Raw genomic sequence first — 23,335 nt, forward strand, 5'->3', positions numbered from 1 at the left:
ATAATTTTATACTTAAGAGATGTTTGTATTGAAGTATGCATACATAGTTAGGGAAGACAAGTTAGACTATCATTGTTACTACTTAGTAATTACTTGTATATTAAGGTTTTTTTCAATCACCATGTTTTTCAGGGGTTCCTCACTAAACCTTTAAGCATTTATTAGTAAGAGAATTACTGATAATTTAAGTAACAGTTTTTGCAATACTGATTTAAATTATAATAGATTATTAAAGCCTTTCTACAAATACACTACAGAATAAATTATACTGGAACAGACTTAAAAAGATCAGCTAATCCAACCAGCCTCCAACTCAAAGCAAGTCCAACAATATCAAGCTGCCTCTGACATGATCCAGTCAAGTCCTAAACACCTACAAAGATAGATTCTCCCTGTCTCTTCTAGGTATCCACCCATTCTAGTGTTTCACTACTTTAAAGATGAAAAATGTTTTCCTTGGGTGCAATAAGAGTTTTTGATGATGTAACATGTCTCTGTTACCTCTCGTCCTTTAACTGAGCATGCCTGAAAAGAGACTGACTCTAATTCCTCTCCTTATTTCCTCATTTGACTACTTAAAGACATGATCTCCTGTAGTCCTCTCTTCTGAAGACAGACTGAACCAGTTCTCAGCCTCTCTGTTAGCTCTCCATTGGATTTGTTCCAGTACAGCAACATCTTACCTGTAGCTGGGACCTTGAAACAGGACTCATAAACATGATACCCAAAGTTAAAACTTACCTTGACAGGGAGCATGTGCTTTGTCTCATACAAAGAACGGCAGATTTTCAAAATTTCATTTCCTGTGCTCTCCTTTTCCTCAGGTGGGCACTTCTGCAGCATAGAAGTCCCCAGTTTTACCCAGGGATTACCATCTGTGCATGATCTGCCCAGTAAAAAAAGAGATGTATATAGAATATAAATGTACATATACCCTTTTCTGTAGGTTGTTTCTCGTGTGTGTCTTAAAAGCACAACTTCATGAAAGAAAGATTAAAGTTCTGAGACAAGTTACTGTCCATAATGCCATCACTCTTTCAATACAACAAAGAAGTTTAAATTACATGGAATTATGACATGCTTATTACAAACCCTGAGATTTATACACCAGATAAAGACGGATCAAATTGGAATAGCACAGGATCTTCTCCTGGCTTTACACAAGCTGATTTCCCAAGCAGAGTGGTATTGAGGGAGGGGTGACAAGAATCCAGCATTCCTAATTTTTTTTTGCTTTGATCAAATTCTGTTTCTCAAGTATCTGTCTCTTCCTTCTGAGATGAAAATATACTCCCAGATTCACATTTTAATTTTCAGGTCCAATGAGTATAAACAAAAATAAACTTTTCTCCACAGCCTATCCAAAAAGGGTAAGGAAGTGAAATTACATGCATCTGAACTCTGCTAGTAGATATGGATACAGTTATATTTGTTTTACATATTTAAAATGTTCTTTGAATTCCACACAGAACCTCATGCTATGTCACCATTACAGAATCAGACATAAATAGATGGCAGACAATAGATACAAGTAAATTTTATCATGCAAGATAGCAAAGGCAGTGTTTACTGTGAAGCTTTTTTTCTGTTGATGCAACATTTTTACATTTTTTCACCTATAGCCATTATTTGGTAGATCATGGAGATATTTTGGATACTTTTGTTAGGAATAGGTGTACTAGCTAGGAGTGGATGTAGTGACAGAAATGGGTAACAGACTGCTTTCCACTGATAGCACAAAGCACAACACTGGAACACACCTACACTGCCATTTTTCTCATGTAAATTAAGTTGATGCATTTCAATTCCCACCTACAGTGGGCTAAAAGCATGCACAGTTACAACTTATATAATGATTGTATTAAGCCACAGTAACACAAACTCTTATGTTCATCTGTGCAAAAACTTCAGAAAGCACAAGAGGCATTTTAAAAATCACCCCATAAATTTCTCTGGTCAGTAATCAGCATCCCAAAGACATGGTAAACTTTCCACTTTAGCTCAAAAAAAAATAAGAACAAAAAAACAACTCACAGAGGGACCAAAAGTGGCAGTTTGGTATTTTAATTTAGTGAAAATTAAGATACTCATTTAGTACATGTGACAAGAAGCAGTAAAGTGCTGTCAAAGCGTTGCTTTTCAAAGTTATTATTTTGCAGCAATTGTTAAAGCAACACATTAATATAATTGTAAATGGAGTCTGTTAAGAGAGTCTGTTGGATTGACATACCAAGTGTCTGACAGCTCTAGAAAGGACAACCACCAATATCTACTGTTTCATACATAAAAGCTCTCTCCGCTCATCGTCCACTTTCAAAAGTACACACTGTAAACAAGTAAAAGCAGCCCCACATGCAGCTGTCATTACAGCCCAAAACAAAAACCAGTCAGAGAAGCTAGGAGTGCGGAACTTTGAATGCAAATTAAATAGAAGTCATTGTCTTTCTTCCTTCTGACAACTTAATTGAGCCTTTCCATCAGTCACAGTCACCGAGCACAGAGCTGTCAGAAGTCTGGCTGGGAACAGCAGAGCTCCTCCTCTCTGCTCCTTTCAACGTGATGGGTTGAACCCCAAGATGCCAGATTATTCAACAAACAGAACATGCAGCACTGAATCTGTGAATTCCAACAGCAACTCCAACTCTGCCACTGGTTAAAGGGATAGCTCTTGCTCTGTGATCCATTTCTATAGCTGCTGCCCCCAGAGCACATTAAGAAAATCTCTAAGAATTTTCCGTTAGAAAAAGGAAACAAAAATCACACAACAAAACACAAAAATAAATGGAAAGATGCAAGGCCATGAAGACTTGCCATATGCAAATTTATTTAAGAAAAGTATCAGATTATACAATTTACATATATAAAGCTTTACTCATCACAATTCCTTATAAATATTTCAAATATCCTGTGCACTATTAACAACTATCTGCTATCTCTAATTATAACCAAAATTAAGTTACCAAAATCTGACACCTACAGGCAAAATTCAGTTTTCTTCTCTCCTTAATTTTACTTTAGTAACTGTGGTTATAAAAATTTATTTCTCATCGTTAAAAAAGCAATTACTTCAAAACCACACCTTAATTTTTTTCCCAAAGCCAAAAGAGGAAAAACTGGGATTAAGACTAAAAAAGTGAACTAAAATACTGAGTCTCTAACACTAGGATTATTTGAGTTCCAAAACACCTTATCAATATTTATAATAAATATAAAAAATGCCTTTTGAATGTAGGCAGCAAGTTCCAAAGGACTCAGAGCTTCAGGTACTGTCAATAATTTTTTTTAACACCTTTATGAATTGTTTGAAATGACATCTGACTATGAGCCATCTGTGTGGAGAAGCATGCATGCATAACAAGGGTATGAAAATAAAATTTTAAGAAGTGTACAGCTTTGAATGATGACTGAAACAACCAAGCTACCTCTCTGTTTTCACACAGTAAACACGGCATATTATGACAAGAAGAGAATCTTGCTTGTGACAATAAGTATTATTTTAACTGGAGTGTTTTAGAAAACAAGAACTCAAAAAAAACCATTAATATGGACTTACTAACATAGAGGTTACAAAAATTAAAAGCCTACCAAAAACCCCCTCAAACCTTAGTTCTTTTATTTCTCCTTCCTTTTAAACCTCTACAGAATGTATATTGTGTTTTCCAGCTTTATATTAAATTTTAAGTTTTAGATATTTACTGCTAGATTGAAAACCTAAGTTCTAAGTAGTCACATGACTCACACTTAAATTTCTCAGTTCCTGTAAGGATAGTTATACTGGCTGGAAACCATAAGCAATAATGACCCTCCTTCTGAAGGAGAGGAGGAAAAAAGAGTAAAGTGTAAATAAACATGTTAATACATATAGTTTTAATTTCTTGATGCTTTCCTCTTCGCTCAAAAAATTTGTTAACAGAATTTGCTTTAAAATAGAATTGTTGAAAATACCACAAACAAAACAGTTCCTGTTCTTTACTCCCAATCATCCTAAAGATAGGCTTTTCAGGAACACATACATACATAAAGCCCTAGGCTGTTAAGCATAGCTCAGTGCTGTTAACGTGGAATCATGGAATGGGGGAGAAGAGGGAAGAATTGTGACTGTGTAATTGTAGGAGCCATAACAACTACTTTACACTCCAAAAGAGTTATGATATAGGTGACCTAAGTATTTGCAGAAATTTTCACTTCCAAGATCGCTGAAGTCGAAGAGGTATCCCCCCTCTGAAATTTGATCCACAGTTAGTTGTGACTACACTTTTTTTTTTCTTTCTATTCTTCACTTTAGGAAGTCAGACTGAAGGAACATAACACCATGACGTAGATATAATTATGTAAATTTTTTTATGTCCTCTGTAACAGAACAGTAGACAAGAACTGCCCATATACAAGAAGGGCTCTCCTTTCACAAACTCTTTCATCTTTCTTTTCAACACAAAGAAAACAGATTTAGCTAATTGCAGCAGTATTTCACTTGACATTTTGTTCTTTAAGTTTTGTTTTTTTGTTAAAGGTATTGTGTAGATCAAAAAAACCTGACAGTTAGCACACACTGAGGCATCCAATTTTCAATTACAATCAAAACTGAAACTTAAGATGAAAGTTGAAACATGAATTGGTGACAGATCCCACAGCAGTCCTGAAAACAAATTTTGGCTTGTAAAATTGTCACTAAAGAATTTAGGTTAATGCTTATCCAGAAATTCAAACAAACTGCAAGCTTGAATGTGAAAAACTTTTACGGATTACCTTGTAACCCACCAGTTCGCTACACATACATAAGAGAGTTACTTTTCAGAAAAAGATAAGCCTTAACTTTTATGAAAAATCAATGCAGATAAACACTTTTGTGTGTGAATGTAGTCCCCAAGTTAAAATCGGTTGTAATCAATACCCCTAAGTAATCCAAAATAAACATCCCTTAATGACTCTAACCTAAATATTGTCAGACATGGCTAGCCAAAAATTTATTAATATTACTGCTCTCTGAAAGATATGTGATCCTTGCCTCTCCACACGATTTTATTTGAATCCTGTTATCTTAGAAGTGATTAGCACTTAAAAATTTAGCTGTTGTATTCTTTACTTTCAAATGTATTCAGAAAGTCACAGAAAAAACCCAAAGAACTGATACAATACAATAAAATGTAGTCTGGATGTTCCAAATTACTACTTCCAGTTAATATCCACTTTGATGGGTGCAATTCTGAAATCTGATAATTATTTTAATCTTAAATTGGTTTGGATGCTTTATTCAGAGACAGAAATAATAGGCAGTGGTCTAGACAAGAGAAGTGCCATTTTGTGGCACCATTACCCTCCCAAGCCTACTGCAGACTGTCTGCCACATCCATCTGAACATCATCACCTTTCAGACACCTTTCTGCAAAGTGTAACTTTGAATCCAAAAATAGTCAAAACTTTCTGTTCTTTTTTAATGGACTCTGTTTATACTGCTAAAAACAAGAGCAAAATATGTAGCTTGAAAATTAAGTAGATAGAACACTCTGCTGTGCAACAGTTCAGGCAATAAAATGTTTTTTCTGCCTTCCTCCATGACAGAGACTACACATGTGTATATACAGGTTTTACAAGAAACTGATTGATTCAGCTCTGCTTTAAATAAACCATTTATTCCTCCCAGTATGACCCCTTCCAAAGGATGCACTCCTACCAGCCAGGTTTGAATTATTTAACTGAAAACAACATGATATCAAGCAAGACTTTGAACTCTTTTCTTACATGGCTGTTTGAAGAAACACTCACCCATTGCTCCTGTCCATTGGCGGCCAAGCCTGAAGCAGCAAGACCAAGTGCTGAAACTCAGACAGACTCTGACTGGACTCCAGAAGTCCCAGGAAGAGATGGTATCTTTTTTCTTCATTTTCAATATCTGTTATTTCTACCTGAAGGAGACAAAAACCAGCCAAACAAACTAAATAAACCAGGTATTTCCCCCCCCCTCCCCCCAGAAATCAATGATTTAATAGCAATTGACAAACTATCTGTGAAGAACATCACTGTTCCAAAATAATGAATAATGCAGGAAACACAATGAACATAATTATAATTTTCCTGGAAACCCATTTTCTTATCTCTCATTTTTAACTACATGCAAATAAAATGGGAGAACACAGAAGATGTGGAATGACTTAGGTGGACATTCCTAGAACAATGTAATCTCACACAAGGACATTCTTTGATTAGTTCAGAGGATCAGATCTCTGTCTTCTTCAAACGAACAAAAATTCCTTAAATTTCTTTTTCACAATGTACAGACATATACACACACATTTTCAAAGAATAGCTATGTCCAATGCTTTCCTAATATGTACTACTCTCCCTCACCCATGAAAATTCAATAGTTTGATCTGAATTTACAGCACCTCATCTTTTCTCACCTAGAAAAGAACCTTGAAAGATGCTTCTCAATTAATCTCCCCAGCAAAGAACGTTTGCAAACAAGTAATACAGTATTTCTCTGCACAGGTGTTTGAACCTAAGAAACAAAACCCCACTGCCCTATCAGCTCCCAGACAATTCTGTCTTGGGACAAGTGCCTATCTCTGTTGAAAACCTGCAGCTTTTGCCTGGACTTGAATTCACTCCAGTTGATGACAAGTTCTTTTAAAAATAATTACTGCCTGCAGTTTCATGGTAAAAATGTGCACAGTGAAAGGTCCAACTGGCGAAGGAAGACTGCTGTAAATGAGAACCAACTTGCTACTAAATGAGAAGCAACTGCTGTTTAAAAGTTTGGATATCACACCAGGAGGGCTCTCACAAATGGAATAGCAATTCGCTGCCTACCTGACAGACACAAGTTTTTGGAGTTTAACAAATATTTGTTACAATAACAAAGTATTACTCTGTATTACTAACACATTCTAACACTGAACTTTTCTTCCAGAGTCCAGAAACTTTCAGAATATCAAACACTTCCGTTTCATCTTATAATTCTGCTGAAGATACACAGCATTAAATGTTAACTTTTCTGTTTCAGCCCAAGTAGTTCTAAGACATCAAACATGGACAAAGTTTTCCTTAGTTCTACAGCTACTCTGAAAGATTAAAGATCGCATCCCAATCTCTTCAAAGTGGCTCTGATACATCAAGGGCAAATTTTCAAAAGAGGCTGGGAAACAAACATTACTGATGCATTTACTGAGTTGCCTACATAATCTGTGACTTTAAAATATTTAGTGTTGAAAAACTGCTTGCTTCTGTCTCCAGAGTATATCTGAAAGCACCATACATTTCAGATAGTGAAAAATGTTCCCTAGATCTGTCCACTTGAAATATTTTTCTTTACTGCAAATGTCACACAGTAGACATCAGTTACCCACTTGTAATATATATACTTATAATACTAGATATTGAAATGACAAGGTTGAAAAGAGAATGGAGATAAACAAGAAAGAAAAAAAGGGATAGAAGACGTTAACCTCTAAGGTTCCAAAAAATGTACCATCTTAGCAAATTAAGTACTAGCTAGACAACAGAAGCTCTCACACTGCTTACCAATCCCTAAACCCCTTTCTCAGAAAACTAGTTCTTTATATACTGAAACCAAGTACATACCATTCTGGATGGTCCACTGAGTACATTTTACTATATCTTCACAAACAGCACATTACTTCAGAACACAGACTAAATGTTAAGATCTTTCTAACCATAACCATAAAAATGCCAATAAATGGCAAAGACAGTATCAACACATAAGAGAAGCTGTCAGAGAAGGTCCCCTACTAGTAGCAGAGGGCAGATCAGACATCCTACTCAACGTGAACTGAATTCCACAAATTCTGCCTAATGCATCTTTACAGACTTGGGTTTACATTTTTTTTTATGAGCTTAATTAATCTAGTACCATAATTTTGTGTTTTGGACAGCTGGATGCTTGCAACATGATTGTTCATGACAGAACACATGCTAATTCAATTGAAGTCAATCAGAAGAATCATCTTTCTATTCTCAAATGAGAGAACATTTCTGCAGCATTTCTCTCTACAATGGCTTTTTTTAAAGTCACCTATGTTTCTCAATAAGAGTAATAAAGTGAACTTTCTACAGTGTTAATGATTCATGGTTTTTAAGAAGACTAGTGAAAATTCACTCCTTAGATGACATTTTAGATGCATGTCACTTCCATGTAACATGAAACGAGAAATTTCAGTGATAGTTCCTTGCTAGAAGGAAGCAGTACCTTGAAACAGCACATAACAATGAGGTTTTAATTTATACTTACTATGTGTGTGTATGCATATACATATATATATCTCTCTAGATAGATCGATCGATCTACATAAAACACACAGAGAGAACTTAAGTTTTGCTCTATATTACTGTCTTGGCTTTCTGAGTCTGAGGGAGAGCACAGCGAGGAAGCAGACACCTCCCACAACAGAAACAGAGCATGCTCTGTGTAAAAAGGTAGGAATTTCACCTTCACAAAGTGAAAGCTAGATGAGATGAGTTGCTGTGGTCAGTCAAGCCTCTTGTTTTGTTGTAATTACTGATTTTTAAAAAAATCCACTTTTAACTGAACACTCTCTTTGTAGCAATTTTGAATGATCTATTCAGATGACTCTGAATATTGTAACACGGGGTAATGGGACAATATCGCTCTGTTTCCACTTCCTTTCTTTTTTTTTTTTTTTTAAACAAAACCCTGAAACATCTTTCTAAACCACTCTGAGGCTGATCATGCAAAGATAACTCATCATGAACTGCTTGGAGCCGTCTTAACACAAGTGCCGGTAAAGAACCTGTCAATAAACAGAATAATGAGGCCCACAGCCAGGCATGAACTTCAGATGACCCCAAAGAAATATGAAAAACAAGTGGAAAAAAAAATCAAACAAACCACAAAACAACAAAAACAAGGAAAAGGAAAGCAAGGGCTTTCAGTTTTAACAACAGATTTGCTCAATTCTGACTTGATTGACCTCAGTTTCAGGCAGTCTCTTTGGCAGTAGAACACAGCTGGCATCATGTTTCTCATTAAAAGGCTGAACAAATATTTACCACAATGGGAAAGTCAATTAGGGGAATTAATTGTAGAAATTATACTCATGATAGATTATAAAACAAAATACAAATTAAGTAAAGCCAAACCTTATGTTAAACTGTAAAAACACACAATTTCATTACTGAGGGACTACATATGTTCAGAATAGAGAATACACAACATCTGCAATATGCTAATGCATCTGCATATGTTAATGTTCCTTCAAAAAATCATACAGGAAATTTACAAAGCAATATACTGGCTACACAAACAGCATGAGCTTGTCATAGCCTACGGGAGATTCAGCGTTGAATTAAAAGCTCTGTGCACTTAAAATTTCTCCTCAAATAAATGCAACTTTTCTGCCTTATGATCAAATCTTTTAGACTTACCTTAAATCTTATAAAACTCTTTCCTCACAGATTAGATCCTATTGGATGCCCAAAATATTGAAGGCACTTAGTTTATCGTCTTTCAATGCACAAAGTTTTGACTCATTTTGTTCTACAGATTTGTTATTGCTTCATACTCATCACCTGTGGTATGGATGCAAGAGTCCAAATATGAAAAGTTGCCTCACAAGTTAAGTTAGGTAGCTTCTGGAAACCTACAATTTTACAAAAACTGTAAGATGATGCACTTGAAGAATGATAAAGTTAAATAAAACTGTGGAAATCATACATGACTGATAAAAAAAAAGCCTTTGGCATGGCAGAGGAGTTAGATAATGTACCAAACTACACCACTGCAGTATCAGTGGTTTCATTTGGTACATTATCTCACTCCTGAAATCAAAGTTAGTTTAAAATCAGTATTTACAGCAGTTTTGGAATGCTGTTGTATCTGAACTGCGTCCTTAAGTTATAGATATCCACTAGTGTAATGGTCTCCTGATCCAACAGGACAGACACAACTGATAGACTTGTAAATGCTTTATTACTAAAGCTATTTAATTTGACAATCTGGTGCTGACTGACTTGGTTGATGATGATTATTTTTCTTTCGTTTGAAAAAAATGGAAATGCCAATAAAAAGATCCAGTCAATTGAACTCTCTCCTTCCTCTGAGATAACAGAAAAATGCTATTTTTGTATGACAATGGTGAGCAGGAAAACTAATGCAGACTCCAACCTCCCTCTGCCCACTGGTATCTCTTCTGCAAATTCCATTTTTACTTTGTATTAGTTTGACAGAGCCACAGCTTTCATCAACATATTTTGCTGACTACAAAGGAAATAAATAATAAGGATGTTTATAAATGAAACCAGAAAAATATTTTCACTATAATTACTTGTTTATTGAGAAAAGCTATATCCATGCTTAAAAGCAACTCCCTGTCCTCACAGCAGAAAAATTTGCCATTACCAAGGAATGCAACCAAAAACTTACTGGTTTACATGATTATAAAATTAATTTTATTACATCTACCAGATGTTAAATGTAAGTATTTCAAAATGTGTTCATGTTCAACACTGCAGCATAAATTTGAATTAAAATGGCATTGAAAATAGAAACACTAAGCAGGCATTTGACTGGTCCCTTATTGCTACAATAGACAATGATTCTGCAATTTCTCAGAACTTCCTTGTAAAACGCTGATTTTATACATCTCCCCAACCCCCTGCCCAAGCTGTAGTGGTAGAAAATTTATCTGAGCTGCAGCTCAAAATAATAGGCAGATGTGACATCAAAGATTTTATTCAGATTTGAGATAGGAAACACTGATGCTAAAACTTCCTTCTACTCATAAGACAGGGCTTAACGTGGTTTATAAACAACAACTAAAAGAACTGGTAGCAATTTGACTGCAGTCCTGTAACTGCCATATTGATGCACTGTTCATGGCTCAAAAATTCAACAGCCTTGTCTCAAGGAGTTCACAATCTAATTAACTAAATCTGCAAAGAAAATACTGTCCTTTCTATACAACAGGCCAGTAGGGTTTGGTCACTGAAGAAAGTAGTCCTTCTACTCTGCATATCAGCCTGTAATCTGTCATTCCCTGCTCTGGTGGTATCTATGGAGCCACTGAAAGTCTGTACAAATATAAAACCTGAAACCTACCTCCAGTACAAGGCTGCAAAGTAAAATGCTTTTTACAAAGGACATATAAAATTACAAGTTAAATAGAAATTTTAAAGTCAATTATTCCCAATATGAACACAAACATCGAAAATCAGTCAAAAAAAACCCCCAAAACAAACACAATCTGCAACACTATACAACTGTTCCTGAAATTGCATAGCTACTGACTCTGCACATGTAAGATGAGGAGCTTTTAAAGGCTATTATTTATTTCATTCTCTTCAAACTGTTTCAAGATATTAGAAATCCTATCAGCTTTGATGTTAAACACATTATATACTTGTGAAACAATGCAAAACCACAAGCACGTATTAAACATCTTATTCAAGATTTTCACGTGCCAGAGCAACAGTAAACCCTTTTTAAAGGCAAAACCACACGTGCTATACTCTGCAACACACTACCAGCATCCCACTATTTCTAAACTAGGGTTTCTTTAAAAAAAATCCAAATTAAACAACTTGTAAATTGTGATTGAAGGGAAAATCCTCCAGGACACAACAGGGTCAGGCTGGGGAGAGTAGTAACAGGCTTGGATAAACAAACACACTGTATCATTCAGCCACTGGACCACCAGCATATGGGCAAGGGCACACAGGATGGAGAAAGTCAAGGGCAAAGGACTTTTAACTGTCAAATTTAAACAGGCTGTTTTAATCTTACTTTCTCCATCTACCCTAGTTCACATTTTGACAATTCTACTTTCAGCCCATTTTGGTAAATGGAAACTTATGTGGTAGGAAATCACAGGTGAGAAATGGCAACTTTTAAAAAACCAGTTCCATTGGCCCTACAAAATGTCCTGTATAGTAACAGGGTTATCTCTTGTTTAATGAAAACACAACAGCTAAGATATGATCCAGTTTACTGCAGATTAAATTCCCTTGCTTGAAAGCAGCATTTTTGAAGTTATGCTTATGGAGTTGTCCCAATCAATGCAAAGCAACGGTTTTATTAAGGAATAGTTACTTAAAAACAACAAAACCAACCAACAAAATATTTTAAAAATCCCCAGCCACATTCCAAGCACTGTGTCAGGGAGGTTTAGGCTGGATATTAGGAAAAGGTTCTCCACCAGGAGGGTGGCTGGGCACAGGAAGAGGCTCCCCAGAGAAGTGGTCACATCATGAGCCTGAGAGAGCTCAGAAGTGTTTGGACGGTGCTCTCGGGCACATGGTTTGACTCCTGGGGTGTCCTGCACAGGGCCAGGGGCTGGACTCATTGAACAGGGGCTGCTCTGACCTACACTGAAAGCCACTAACACTGTCTGACAGATCAGAAGGAAGTATTTGCTATCAAAACTACAATCTTAGAGCAATCAATTCAAAATTAAAACTGAAGTCAAGGGTTTCGCATGAACAAACTCAGTGTGCACAACCCGTGCCTTATATCCCAGAGGAGGAAGAACTCTGAAGTCAGGCATTCTTGCACTTTCCTGAGAGCTGGGATTCACGTATTAAAACTATTATTGAATTCTGAGCACGTATGCAAGCTTGCTGCATGCAGAAACTAAAGAGATGCACATAATAGCACAGGTAAAATCCTGCTCAATTAAAGCCAGTGCACAAGATAAGCAAGTTACGGGATTCAAGTTAAAAAAACAAATCAACAAGAAGCCTGCTAGTGATGAATCAAACTAAGGCTCAGCCACATGCTGAGTTATTACAGAAATACCCAAGAACTTTTTTCTTCTGAATTGATTTATATATTGTTTAATTCCTTATCTGCTTCACATGCAGCTCACTAAGAAATGCATACAGATTTAATAAACACAAATGTGTTGCCTAATGCATTAAAATTAATAATTTGTGCAGAAAATAAAATCCATTCATTTGTATTCTGCAGGAGACTATGTCCTAATCTGCAAGTACATTTCAGTACAGAGAAAACCTCTGAGGACAGTACATAGATATCGATAGGGAGAGTAAGAGCAAATAATGAAAAAAAAGGATGCATTTGAAAGACTCCTATAGCTAGCTAGCTGGAACTGAAAGAGACAGGACTAACATAGGTTATTTAAATTGTATATTGACTAGGTGTATGTTAATATGTAAAAATTTGGATGCAAACACCTGAGCAACATGAGGGACTCACAGACATGTTAAGTAATCTTTTTGTGTATGCATCAACTACTAATCACTGTTTTGTAATTCAGAATTTATGTATTATACAAATACTTTAACAGAGCAGACAACAGCATTAGAAGTTACAGCCTAGAAATGACAAGATTTTAATCTTTAAATATTTCTTTTAAGCTGTTAACTCAGCATCAGCCATTTCCTTCATACCATACACAAGTGGTTTTTAATTTACCCTTCTTATCACCACTACTATCAAGCAGCAGTGCATCCACAAGCTCACAGTATTCACCCCTATGTATATCTGCTGTCTTGATAACCAAAGTCTGTAATTCTTGCTAATAAAGCAAAATGCTTTTAAAAGCTGTTTACATGTAAGTGAAAGGTTTTTAAAATTAGTACTTCCAAACTATCTTCCTGCAGATAGGCAGGACTAGAAAAGTCAAAGATATATTTCTAAAAAGAAAGACTCCCACTAAACTAAGATACTGTCTTACAGGAACAAGAGGTTGTTGATGTCAATTCCAATTTTAAGTAATATTTCAGTATTAATCTTTCCAGATAAAAAAAGGAAATGTATATTTTTAATGAAAAATTCCTTCATTGTTTATCCATATGTATGACCTAGGCCAGGAGCAATTAAAATACCAGGTGGAAGGTTATCACAAAATTATTTAAGCTGTAAAAACTGAAATAAGTGAGAAGCTCTGCTGCATCCATAAAAATAATCTGAATAGAGCAGGCAGCATCCCGCACCTGTTGCACCAAATGGCGTTACAGAAGCACTGCAGTTGGTGATTTTCCTTTTGATTTGGTGTAGCTGTCTGTCCAGTCACAGACTTGACAGCTGGGTCCCTGGGTAACAATAGCAGCAATGTGGAAAAAGAACCCCTGACTCTCTCAATCAACATGAAATATCATAAATTCTTATAAAGAACTATTTTAAGAATACCTGAGTGAGGCCCCTCAGATGATACAGAGTTTGCAGATTCTAAATAAGAATTGTCAACTAGCACAATGGCTGATGGAATAAGGAAACTGTTCAGAAAAAAGGACAGCATCTACTGTCACAGTTATTAATAAAACAATACTAATTTAAGATACTAACACAATAATGCCTAAAGAAAACCAGTTTTACAATTTACTTATATTTTCAAGGGGCTTAGAACAACATTCCTGACTGGAAACAATGAAGAACATGATCTAAGAGGAACAAACCCAAAAAATGTAAACAAAAAAACCACCCCAGTTTATGACCAAATAGTAAACCTAGAAAGTAGAATTTCTCATGGGTTTATGGCTGCTTCCTTGTTTATATAAACTATGTTTCAGGGAGACTGCAAGCATTGAACAGACAAAAATGCAAGCACTGAACAGACAAAAAACAGACAAATGATTGTCAAGGCTAGTTTATGTCAAAGGAAATCTCCAATAGACTCAGAAAAAAGAAGTCTAGGGTAAGTAAATGACTATATTATGGCAAATAAAATGTAACAATGGTAACACTACTGCATTTTAAAATATGCTACATTCGTCTAATCAAGTCAAAACAGTAACCTGAGCCTCACTGAATGAAATCCAGAGATCTCTGGTTGATGTACAGATGAAGTCAAGAGAGCAATCAAGGTGTTGGGATGCATAACCATGGACTGGTAATTTCCACAAGGACAGCATATTCACTTCTCCAATTACCTTTCTCAGGAGGTGTACTACATATCACAGTGGGCTCTGAGCTAGAGGAGAGAATACTTACAGAGAGAAAAAGTTGTCTAGGAGGTTGTGTGACTGGAATTGGTTACTAAGAGTAAGCCACAGAATAAGGGAAAAAGTGTAGTGAATAGAGAATTTGATTTTCTGGATTTAATATCCTAATAAACCACAGAACTTAACAAATCACATAAAAAGGTTAAGTGATAGAAACACAGAATGGTTTGGGGGTTTGGGTCAGAAGGGACCTTAGAGATTATCCAGTTCCAACACCCCTGCCATTGGGCAGGGACACCTTCCAGTAGCCCAGGCTGCTCAAAGCCCCATCCAAAGTGGCCTTCAAACACTCCCAGGGATGGGGCATCCACAACTTCTATGGACAACCTGTTCCAGTGTCTCACCACCTTCACAGTAAAGATTTTTTTTCTACCGGTAGTTTAAACTTACTCTCATCCAGTTTGAAACCATTCCCCTTTGTCCTGTCACTTCAGGCTTTTGTAAAAAGTCCTTCTTCCATCTATTTTTGGTGGCTCCTTCCAGGTGCTGGAAGGCCACATTTAGGTCATCCCAGAAGATTCTCTTTTCCAGGCTGAACAATCCCAACTCTGTCAGCCTTTCCTCACCAGAGAGGTGCTCCCTCCCTCAAGTCATCTTGGTGGCCTCCTCTGCACTCACTCCAATAGATCAATAGCCTTCTGCTCCAGGGCTGGGTGCAGCACTGCAGGCAGGGTCTCATCAGAGGAGAGCAGAGCAGATGGGCAGAATCCTCTCCCTCACCTGCTGCCCATGCTGCTTTGGATGCAGCCCAGGACACGTTTGTCTTTCTGGGCTGCAAGGGCACATGGCTGGGTCATGTCCAGCCTCTCACCCACAGCACCCCTAAGTCCTTCTCAGTCAGGCTGCTCTGGATCTGTTCATCCCCCAGCCTGGAGTGACATCAGGGGTTTCCCCAGTCCAGGTGCAGCACCAGCAATTCGTCTTGAAGAAACTCATGAGATTCCCATGGGTCCATTTTTTGAGCTTGTCCAGGTCCCTCTGGATTGCATCCCTCCTTCACAAAGTTTCAGTGTGTTTTGTGCTCAGTGATGCATGGTGTGTACTAATGCTGAAAATTTAGCAGGGGATATCCAAGGCTGAATCACAGCTTATGCACCAATTTCTTTGAAACGTAATAACAGAAGTCTGATTGTATTGCTAATAAGCTCTTAATTTTTCTGAAACTGGGATCAAAACTGTTTCAACCATTCTGCACTTAGGCCTTCATTATAAAAGACCTATCAGAAAAAGTGAATGATCCCCCATCAATCCACTCCAGAGCATTCTTACCTTCCTCTGAAGTAACTGCTACTGGTCACAGAGCACTGCAGTGCCCAGGGATCAATTCAAAATTTGTGTGCAGTCATGCTATATTGCTTTTCTCTCCACTTTGTCTTATCTGCTATACTTGTGTAGTTAATGGAAAATATTCATTTGCATCTAAAAGTATTTAATTAATCATACATGCTACAATTTATCTTCCCCAGAAAAAAAAAAATTCACATGTTTTCATATGGATAAATTGCATCTTCAAGGAATGGAAATTAGTGTTTTAAAATATTAATTAAAACTTAAATTAAATTTCTTAAGCTTAATTTTTATGCATTACCAGAAGAGAAACAATGTCTCTAGAATTATAAACAACATCATAACAAATTTACTCAGACTTGATAGGAACATAAATCTTTCTTCTATTTAAGCATTTTTCACAAATAAAAGATGGCTGAGGATAAAACAGATACAGCTCTTTCACTTGTGTTTTGCCAGATCAAGCTAAATACAGGTCATTGCTACCTGATAAATGGCTTCAGCAAACTCACTTCTCATGTTTAAATCTCTGACATGAGAAAAGGAAATGGGAAAAAGCTGAAAATCACTGGACATTGGCATTCCCATTGAGACCATTCTCAAGGAACTAGTATCAAGAAACACCATTTTTCATTAACACATTTTTCATTGCACATTTTTCATTAACACAGAAAAGACTAACAAAGCAGTAATGGAGTCTTGACAGTTCCCCCAAGTTCTCAGAAAGTCAATGCAGACATTACTAAGGTTGCTGAGACACAAGTTTGCATATGCCATACATCAACTGCCATATAGGCAGGAAGGAGAATGTTTTGTGCACCTCCCACACACACAACACCAATTAATCTGTCAATTTTTCAAAGCTAAACTTTAGGAAAAAAAAAAAAGCGCCCAAAGTTACAATTTTAAATCCTTAATAGACATTCCTTCCAATTTTCAAAAACATTAGCCCTCAGCAGCTCTCTATACCCAAGATCATGAAAAAAACACAATATAACAATATGAGGGGGAAGGCTAAATGATATTACCTTCTGTAAATGACAAAGCTATTTGCATTTAAGTGGCATGCAAGTAGTAATTACATTTTGCATTTGCATAATAATGAAACAATCCTTTTAAGAAAAGGTGTGTCCTGCAGAAGCTTCACAATTAATAACTTTGTATATGAAAGTAAGCCTTGGTTTACTTCCAGAAGCTTTGCTAGTGCCACTGTAACTTCCTGGGACAAACCCTATTAATTTCTCTAACCTATGCCTTGTAACTGGTCACTGAGCTGAACAGCTAACTACATACACACACACACACAACTTGTTAGCTGACACTTCAGGCTTGTTAGATACTACTGAGTCATCAGACTATATTTTTATATTATTTGAAAAGAAATGGATTTCCCATCTTAGATGAATAAAGATAATTTTTGATACTAACATTCTAAATTATGTCTTTCTTCCCCCTCCAACATTTTTTAATATAGAAGAAGTCAGTATTTTTACTCATATTTTTCATGCACCAGTTAACTAGAAAATTACAGAACCTGAAGACCTCAGATAAAATTCATCAAGGGGATTAAAACAAGGCATGCCTCCTCCTCCTCCTCCATAACGTGGGATGCTACTGGAATGTGAATTAAAGACTCTCAAGCCTTTGAAAAATGAGAACCCCCGAATTTTTAATTTTGTTAACTAATCATTAGAGAACTGGAAATCACTGTGTTTCTGAGTGTTTGATAGGTAGCTGCTTCCATAAAGAACATTTTTAATTTTGTAAGAGCTGGCCTGTTTCCCAGCACTTTGATTTGTGGGACCACTACTTACAGCACCTAGAGCATAATTAAATATTAAGTCCCTCCTTGATGTATGCAAAGCCTGTCTAAGAGGATTAGTAGACACACTGAGGGTGGCTTTCACATGTTTTCTGGTAATTGAACGCTGCAATATCATTAAAATTATCTTTATTAAATAGAAATCCACATTCATACCTTATAATATCTGCTGTCCCTTTTTGTGCCAAGGATTGGTATAGGAAAAGAGGGATCCCCTAAAAGCATGCAAGAAATGCCACGCAAGTAATAATACAACAATCTGGAAGCAAGATAATGAATACATTTTTGACCTATTTGCAATCTAAAGTTCATTAAAAAAACCTGAAAACCAACAACCTTTAAACTCATTCCTGTCAAATCTAAAACCAGCATTCAATCCACAGCCCCTTCCCTCCCCACTGATTTTAAATGCGATTTTTTAAAAAATTATTTCGCTGGATGAGAAAGGATGACCAAATTAATAAAGGTGTAGTGATGCTAGAGAAAGTGATGTCTAAGACAAGGCAGGCAGACTGACATAGTTTGAAAGATGACATTCCTCCTGTCTACTTCTTCATCCAGGATTACTCAGCAACCTGATTAAACTTTTAAGTTGTCCTTCAATACTCCCTCCTGTAAAACAGGGTTGCTTTTACAGGTCTTTGTACCTGAAGTGTGAACTTGCATGAGAAAATTGTGTCTTAACCATAATGCTCTGCCAAAGCTCATATAGAAATCTCTTTTTGCTTTTCAGCAGCCATGTAAGCACTGACTTCTGCAGTGTCCTTGTTCCACTAACATACTTGGAGGACTGGGAAATGTATAGTTTTCAATCTGCTATTTTATGATGCTATTTTCCTTACTTGTTAATTCACAAAATATGCAAACTTAGTAAGACCTCAAACAAGGCCATCACTTGCTTTTCTAGTATCAGTTTGTAAACTAGGATTTGGCGTCAGGAAAAGAGTCCAAAATAAATACATCTAAGACCACTTATTTATTTTCTTGGACATTTGTGAAGAACTCTGAATTTCAGTGACAGGTATCTAATGGACAAACCAACATAACTCTTCTGTCTAAATAACACATTAGTTACATAGCACAAAATATTTGCAGAAAAGAAAGGGTTCTTATCAACCACACTGAACTTGAGCTGGCATGAAAATGGTAACAATTTTTAATATATTCCAAGAGGACTCTTATAATTGCACACTGTAGCAGAAACTGGGGTGCATAAACTTTTACGTATAAATTTTTATGTATGTACATTTAAGCACTGCTTTCACTGTTGTTAAATATGACAGCTATTTCTATACTTAGCTAAATAATATATACATACAGAGAAATCAGTATTACAGTGTTGTGTACATACTTTCATACAGTTATCTCTGAAAGGTTTGAATTTATCTAGTGCATTATTCAAACTTTATTACATGTCTTGTACTACTTGCCTACTCATCAGTGCTGAAGCACTGAAGTGATCAGCAACTCTGTGATGAGCAGATGAACTGTTGCTCTGTCAGTACAAACTTCTTCCATTGCAAAAAGAAAACCAGGCTTTCCTGCTTGAAACTAGGAGTATTCTAAAATTCCCTTCAGGAAACAGGAAGTAACTGATTTTATGGAGAGGCCTGAACAGGCTGGAAGACTGAGCCAGCAAAATTTGCACAACGTTTAACAGCTGTACTGCATCTGGAACAGCACAGGTGGGAACAGCATAGCTGTGGCTGTCTCAGCTCTGCTGAGGGAGCCCTGGGGGTTCTGGTGGACAGTGAGCTACACATGAGCCAGCAGCATATGAAATGCATTCAATTAAGTCCTAAAATTTGGTTTTGTAACCAAATGGATGGGTGTTTCTTTTTGCAAAGTTATACATCCTGACTTACAAGATTATGGGAGAAAATAAAAGTTTGATAAATATTTAAGGTAAAATCACAAGTGTAATGATTCTCATAAGGTTTCTGTCAAATATAGGTTCTTTTTCTGTCTTCTAAAAACATGGCTGAGAGCTATCCTATCATGGCCGCCTGTATCTTTTTTCTTAAGACATAGTCCAGTTGAATGCTTTATAATTGGAAATTATTTTGAATTGGAAAGCATGTCACAAGCAACGCAAATACTGACAAAGGGCTGAACTGAAGATGAAGAATCCAATCACAGACACCTGAATAGTAGTTGAGGAATTAAATGCTGGTATTACTGTAAATACAAGAGAAAAAGTAATTTCCAAAGAAACCAAGAGATAAGTACTTTCTTTTCATTTTCAGATTTTTAGTAGGATTGTTCCCTTGGATGAATTTAGCACAGCAAGTCAAAACTGAGATATTGCTTTTGTTTTATATGAATATAAAGTGGGTTTGTTCATAGATTTTTTTGGAACTATTAGAAATATTCTATTTTTGTTCTGTAAGGTCTTGGCATGGGGGGAGGCACTTAGAAAATGAACAAAAAGTAACTCTGCTTCTGAACAATTCTACATGCAGCAAGAGCTATTCACATGATTTCAAAACTGCTACACATTCATGCAATAACATTTAAAGGCTCCAGAAAAAAAGAGTCAGTGGCCAGTAATTATCATGCTAATTCTGAGTAAAATGTGACACCAAGTGGAAGATAAAGAGGGAAGGTAAAACTGACAGAAAAAAAATGGTCAGAAAAGAAAGAAGGTACAAAAACATCAAAGTAAATGTTTGACATGGAGGAAAATCACTAGCATTCCATCAAGTTCAGCATTATGTACTCCGGATCATAAACAAAAATCAGAGAAGTCTTTTACCTTTATGTAACTTTGTTTTTCAAAGAATCAGAATGTATCAGAAATTTGATCTAAAAAGGAAAGTAGGATTAGCATCCAGACAGGATGCATCACAACCATATACTAGATGGTGTGTACACTGCAGAGCAGTGTTTCATTACATAATCCTCACATAAAACAGTTCAATGCTGTAATTTGCAGCAATCAGTATTAATACCTTTGTTTCAGGCCAGCAAGCTCTGAGAACAGCTTGTGTCCTGAAGTACACAAGTAGCTTGCTATCCTCATCACTGAGATGGAAGGCTTGCTCCAGAATTTGCAATACCCTGATGCGAGGCTTCACTGCTAGGGAGTCATCACCACAGAAAGGTCTCAACCACTCCAGAAGGTCATCTGAAGAAACTATTTTCTCCCTGTAATTAAACAATACTGTGTTAAACAGTCTCAGTTAATAATCATAATGAAAATACTACATGCATTTTTAAAACTTAACAAGCACATTCAATATGTAAGAAATACCTAACACCAGGAAATGGAAGATCTAACCTCTGTGAGGCTGCAGGGAAACTGGCGCTTGTAAATCAGGAGCCCAAAGCTGTGTGGCTTAAGAACCTTTTCTGGACTTCAAATGACTATGTAATACCATAGGAATCCATCTGTACACTTACATATTCTCCCACAAACTACCCTGGTACCATACAGTGGTGCTGGGTTTCAGCATCTGGAAATCCAAGTCTTTCAAGGGATCTGGGCCTGACTGGTGCCTGTACTACCACACCATCTGACTTTATGGAAAGCCGGCTTGAATGCTTGCATTTTTAGTATGACACTTCTATCTTTGAATGCTTATTTGTACTGCCACCCTGCACTCTTTTTCTTCCTTTAAAAGTCCTTTCTTTCCATTCCACACACACAAATTATTTTCCCCATTTGCAGCTCTAGCCTTAGGTTTTTTTCTGTATCATCTCTACCCAGATTGATCATTCTAAGTTCTTAGCATGATAATGATTGCAATATGCCCAAAATCCTTAGAAAGAAAAAAAGAGAGATGTTAAAACCTCTAAACTTTGGGGTCGGACTTTGTTAATTATGAAAACTCTTAAGTATATAATTCGATTCAGAAAGTGAATTATATCAAATACATTCTGTGTGGAAGCATTCACAGTTCACAGATCACCATGAACTGACCAAGCAGTTCATAGCTGGAGACAGAATAATCTGTGCTGTCCCTCGGAGGCTATAAACTAGTATGAACAAAATCAGTAAATGCTGTTTTAACTTTCAGTAATTTTTAAAATCAAGCAAACTTGTTTCTTAAAAAAAAAGAAGCCAAGCAAGGGGGTCCTGGTGGAGTGTGATTTGTAACTTATGTTCCCTTATTTGTCTTAACAAGACAGACAGGAAAGTAATATGAGACAGAAAATACCAAGTTAACCTGTCCTGCAGCTATGAAATAATAAACATTGACATGTGAGGTTTTCGTATTACAAGGATTTCAGTTTTACTTAGGCTTTATATTGTCTGAATGATGCTGTTAGCTCAGAATTCCAGCTGAATTAGACATACCTTTGCTGAACAGGTGGTATTCAAACTGTAAATTAAAAGTTTGGGAATTAAACGGACTTGCTGGAGTATTTCAAGAGTTTGTACAGCTTGCACTTGAGGCTTACATATGTTTTCCTGAGGAAAGTACTTCTGGTTTGTGAATTGAGTTATTGAGTTTTAAGGTAACAAATAAGTATTTAAAGGAATATAAGCAATCTCTTGTAATCATAATTACTTTCACTCCAGCTTACTGTTTCAGCACTTAAATGTTGATGAAGTATACAACTAAAAGACTCCAGAAAGTGTATCTCAGAATAAAATAGTACTGAGCTGTCCTTTATACTTTAGAATACTGCAAATTATATTTACTGCAAAGTTTTACATCTGTTCAGTCTACTTCAGTATCCAACATTCAACTCATCTAATTTCATTCCAGAAGCCTCAAAAAAAAAATAGTGTAACTGTTTTTGTGTGGCTACCAGAAAGTATGGGATTTTTTTATCATTATTACACATGAATTGTTCATTTGTACATCTGGAGGAAAAAAGATGATTTTTTTTTGCTTCCTTTTCTTTACAGGAAGTGAAATGGAAAATGTCAGAAAATATACAGGCTATTATGTGATCTGAAGTAAGGACATTCCCAAAAGAGGAAAAAAAATGTGGTGAAGTATCATATAGCATTTGGGAAATTATTTCTGCACTATACATTACAAATATGGACAAACTCAAATATCTAAATTCAGATATCTGAAAGTGAATCATTATAATTTGCAGCGTACCAACTAAATTGAAACAAAAGTAGTGACGTGCTCCTGTAGATATACAGTCTGCAGTAGTCACAGCTGAAAAATCATTTTCTCCTTTCACTATAATACACAGTTATCTAAATTTTAGGTTCAGTGCTTTCTTCCAAATGATCAAGTAAAGGCTTCTGTCAGGGTTCAGATTTCGAATATGAAAAATGATAGCCCGTTCCAGAATAAAGTCTTAGAAAATTAAGTGCAAATCCAT

The 23,335-nt window shown here is 36.2% G+C and overlaps 1 protein-coding gene across 1 annotated transcript in view; it reads right to left on the bottom strand.

The window, feature by feature from the left end:
* The window catches only part of NBAS (NBAS subunit of NRZ tethering complex), a 157,861-nt gene that overhangs the window by 14,392 nt on the left and 120,134 nt on the right, over window positions 1-23,335 (bottom strand). Inside the window, exons 48-50 of the mRNA XM_053973135.1 lie at window positions 20,995-21,190; window positions 5,764-5,903; window positions 742-886 (exon numbers count right to left, since the gene is read on the bottom strand). Coding sequence (XP_053829110.1) covers window positions 742-886; window positions 5,764-5,903; window positions 20,995-21,190 — 481 coding nt within the window. The remainder of the gene's footprint in view (window positions 1-741; window positions 887-5,763; window positions 5,904-20,994; window positions 21,191-23,335) is intronic.

The sequence above is a fragment of the Vidua macroura genome, chromosome 3, assembly GCF_024509145.1.
Source record: "Vidua macroura isolate BioBank_ID:100142 chromosome 3, ASM2450914v1, whole genome shotgun sequence".
Classification (NCBI taxonomy): domain Eukaryota; kingdom Metazoa; phylum Chordata; class Aves; order Passeriformes; family Viduidae; genus Vidua; species Vidua macroura.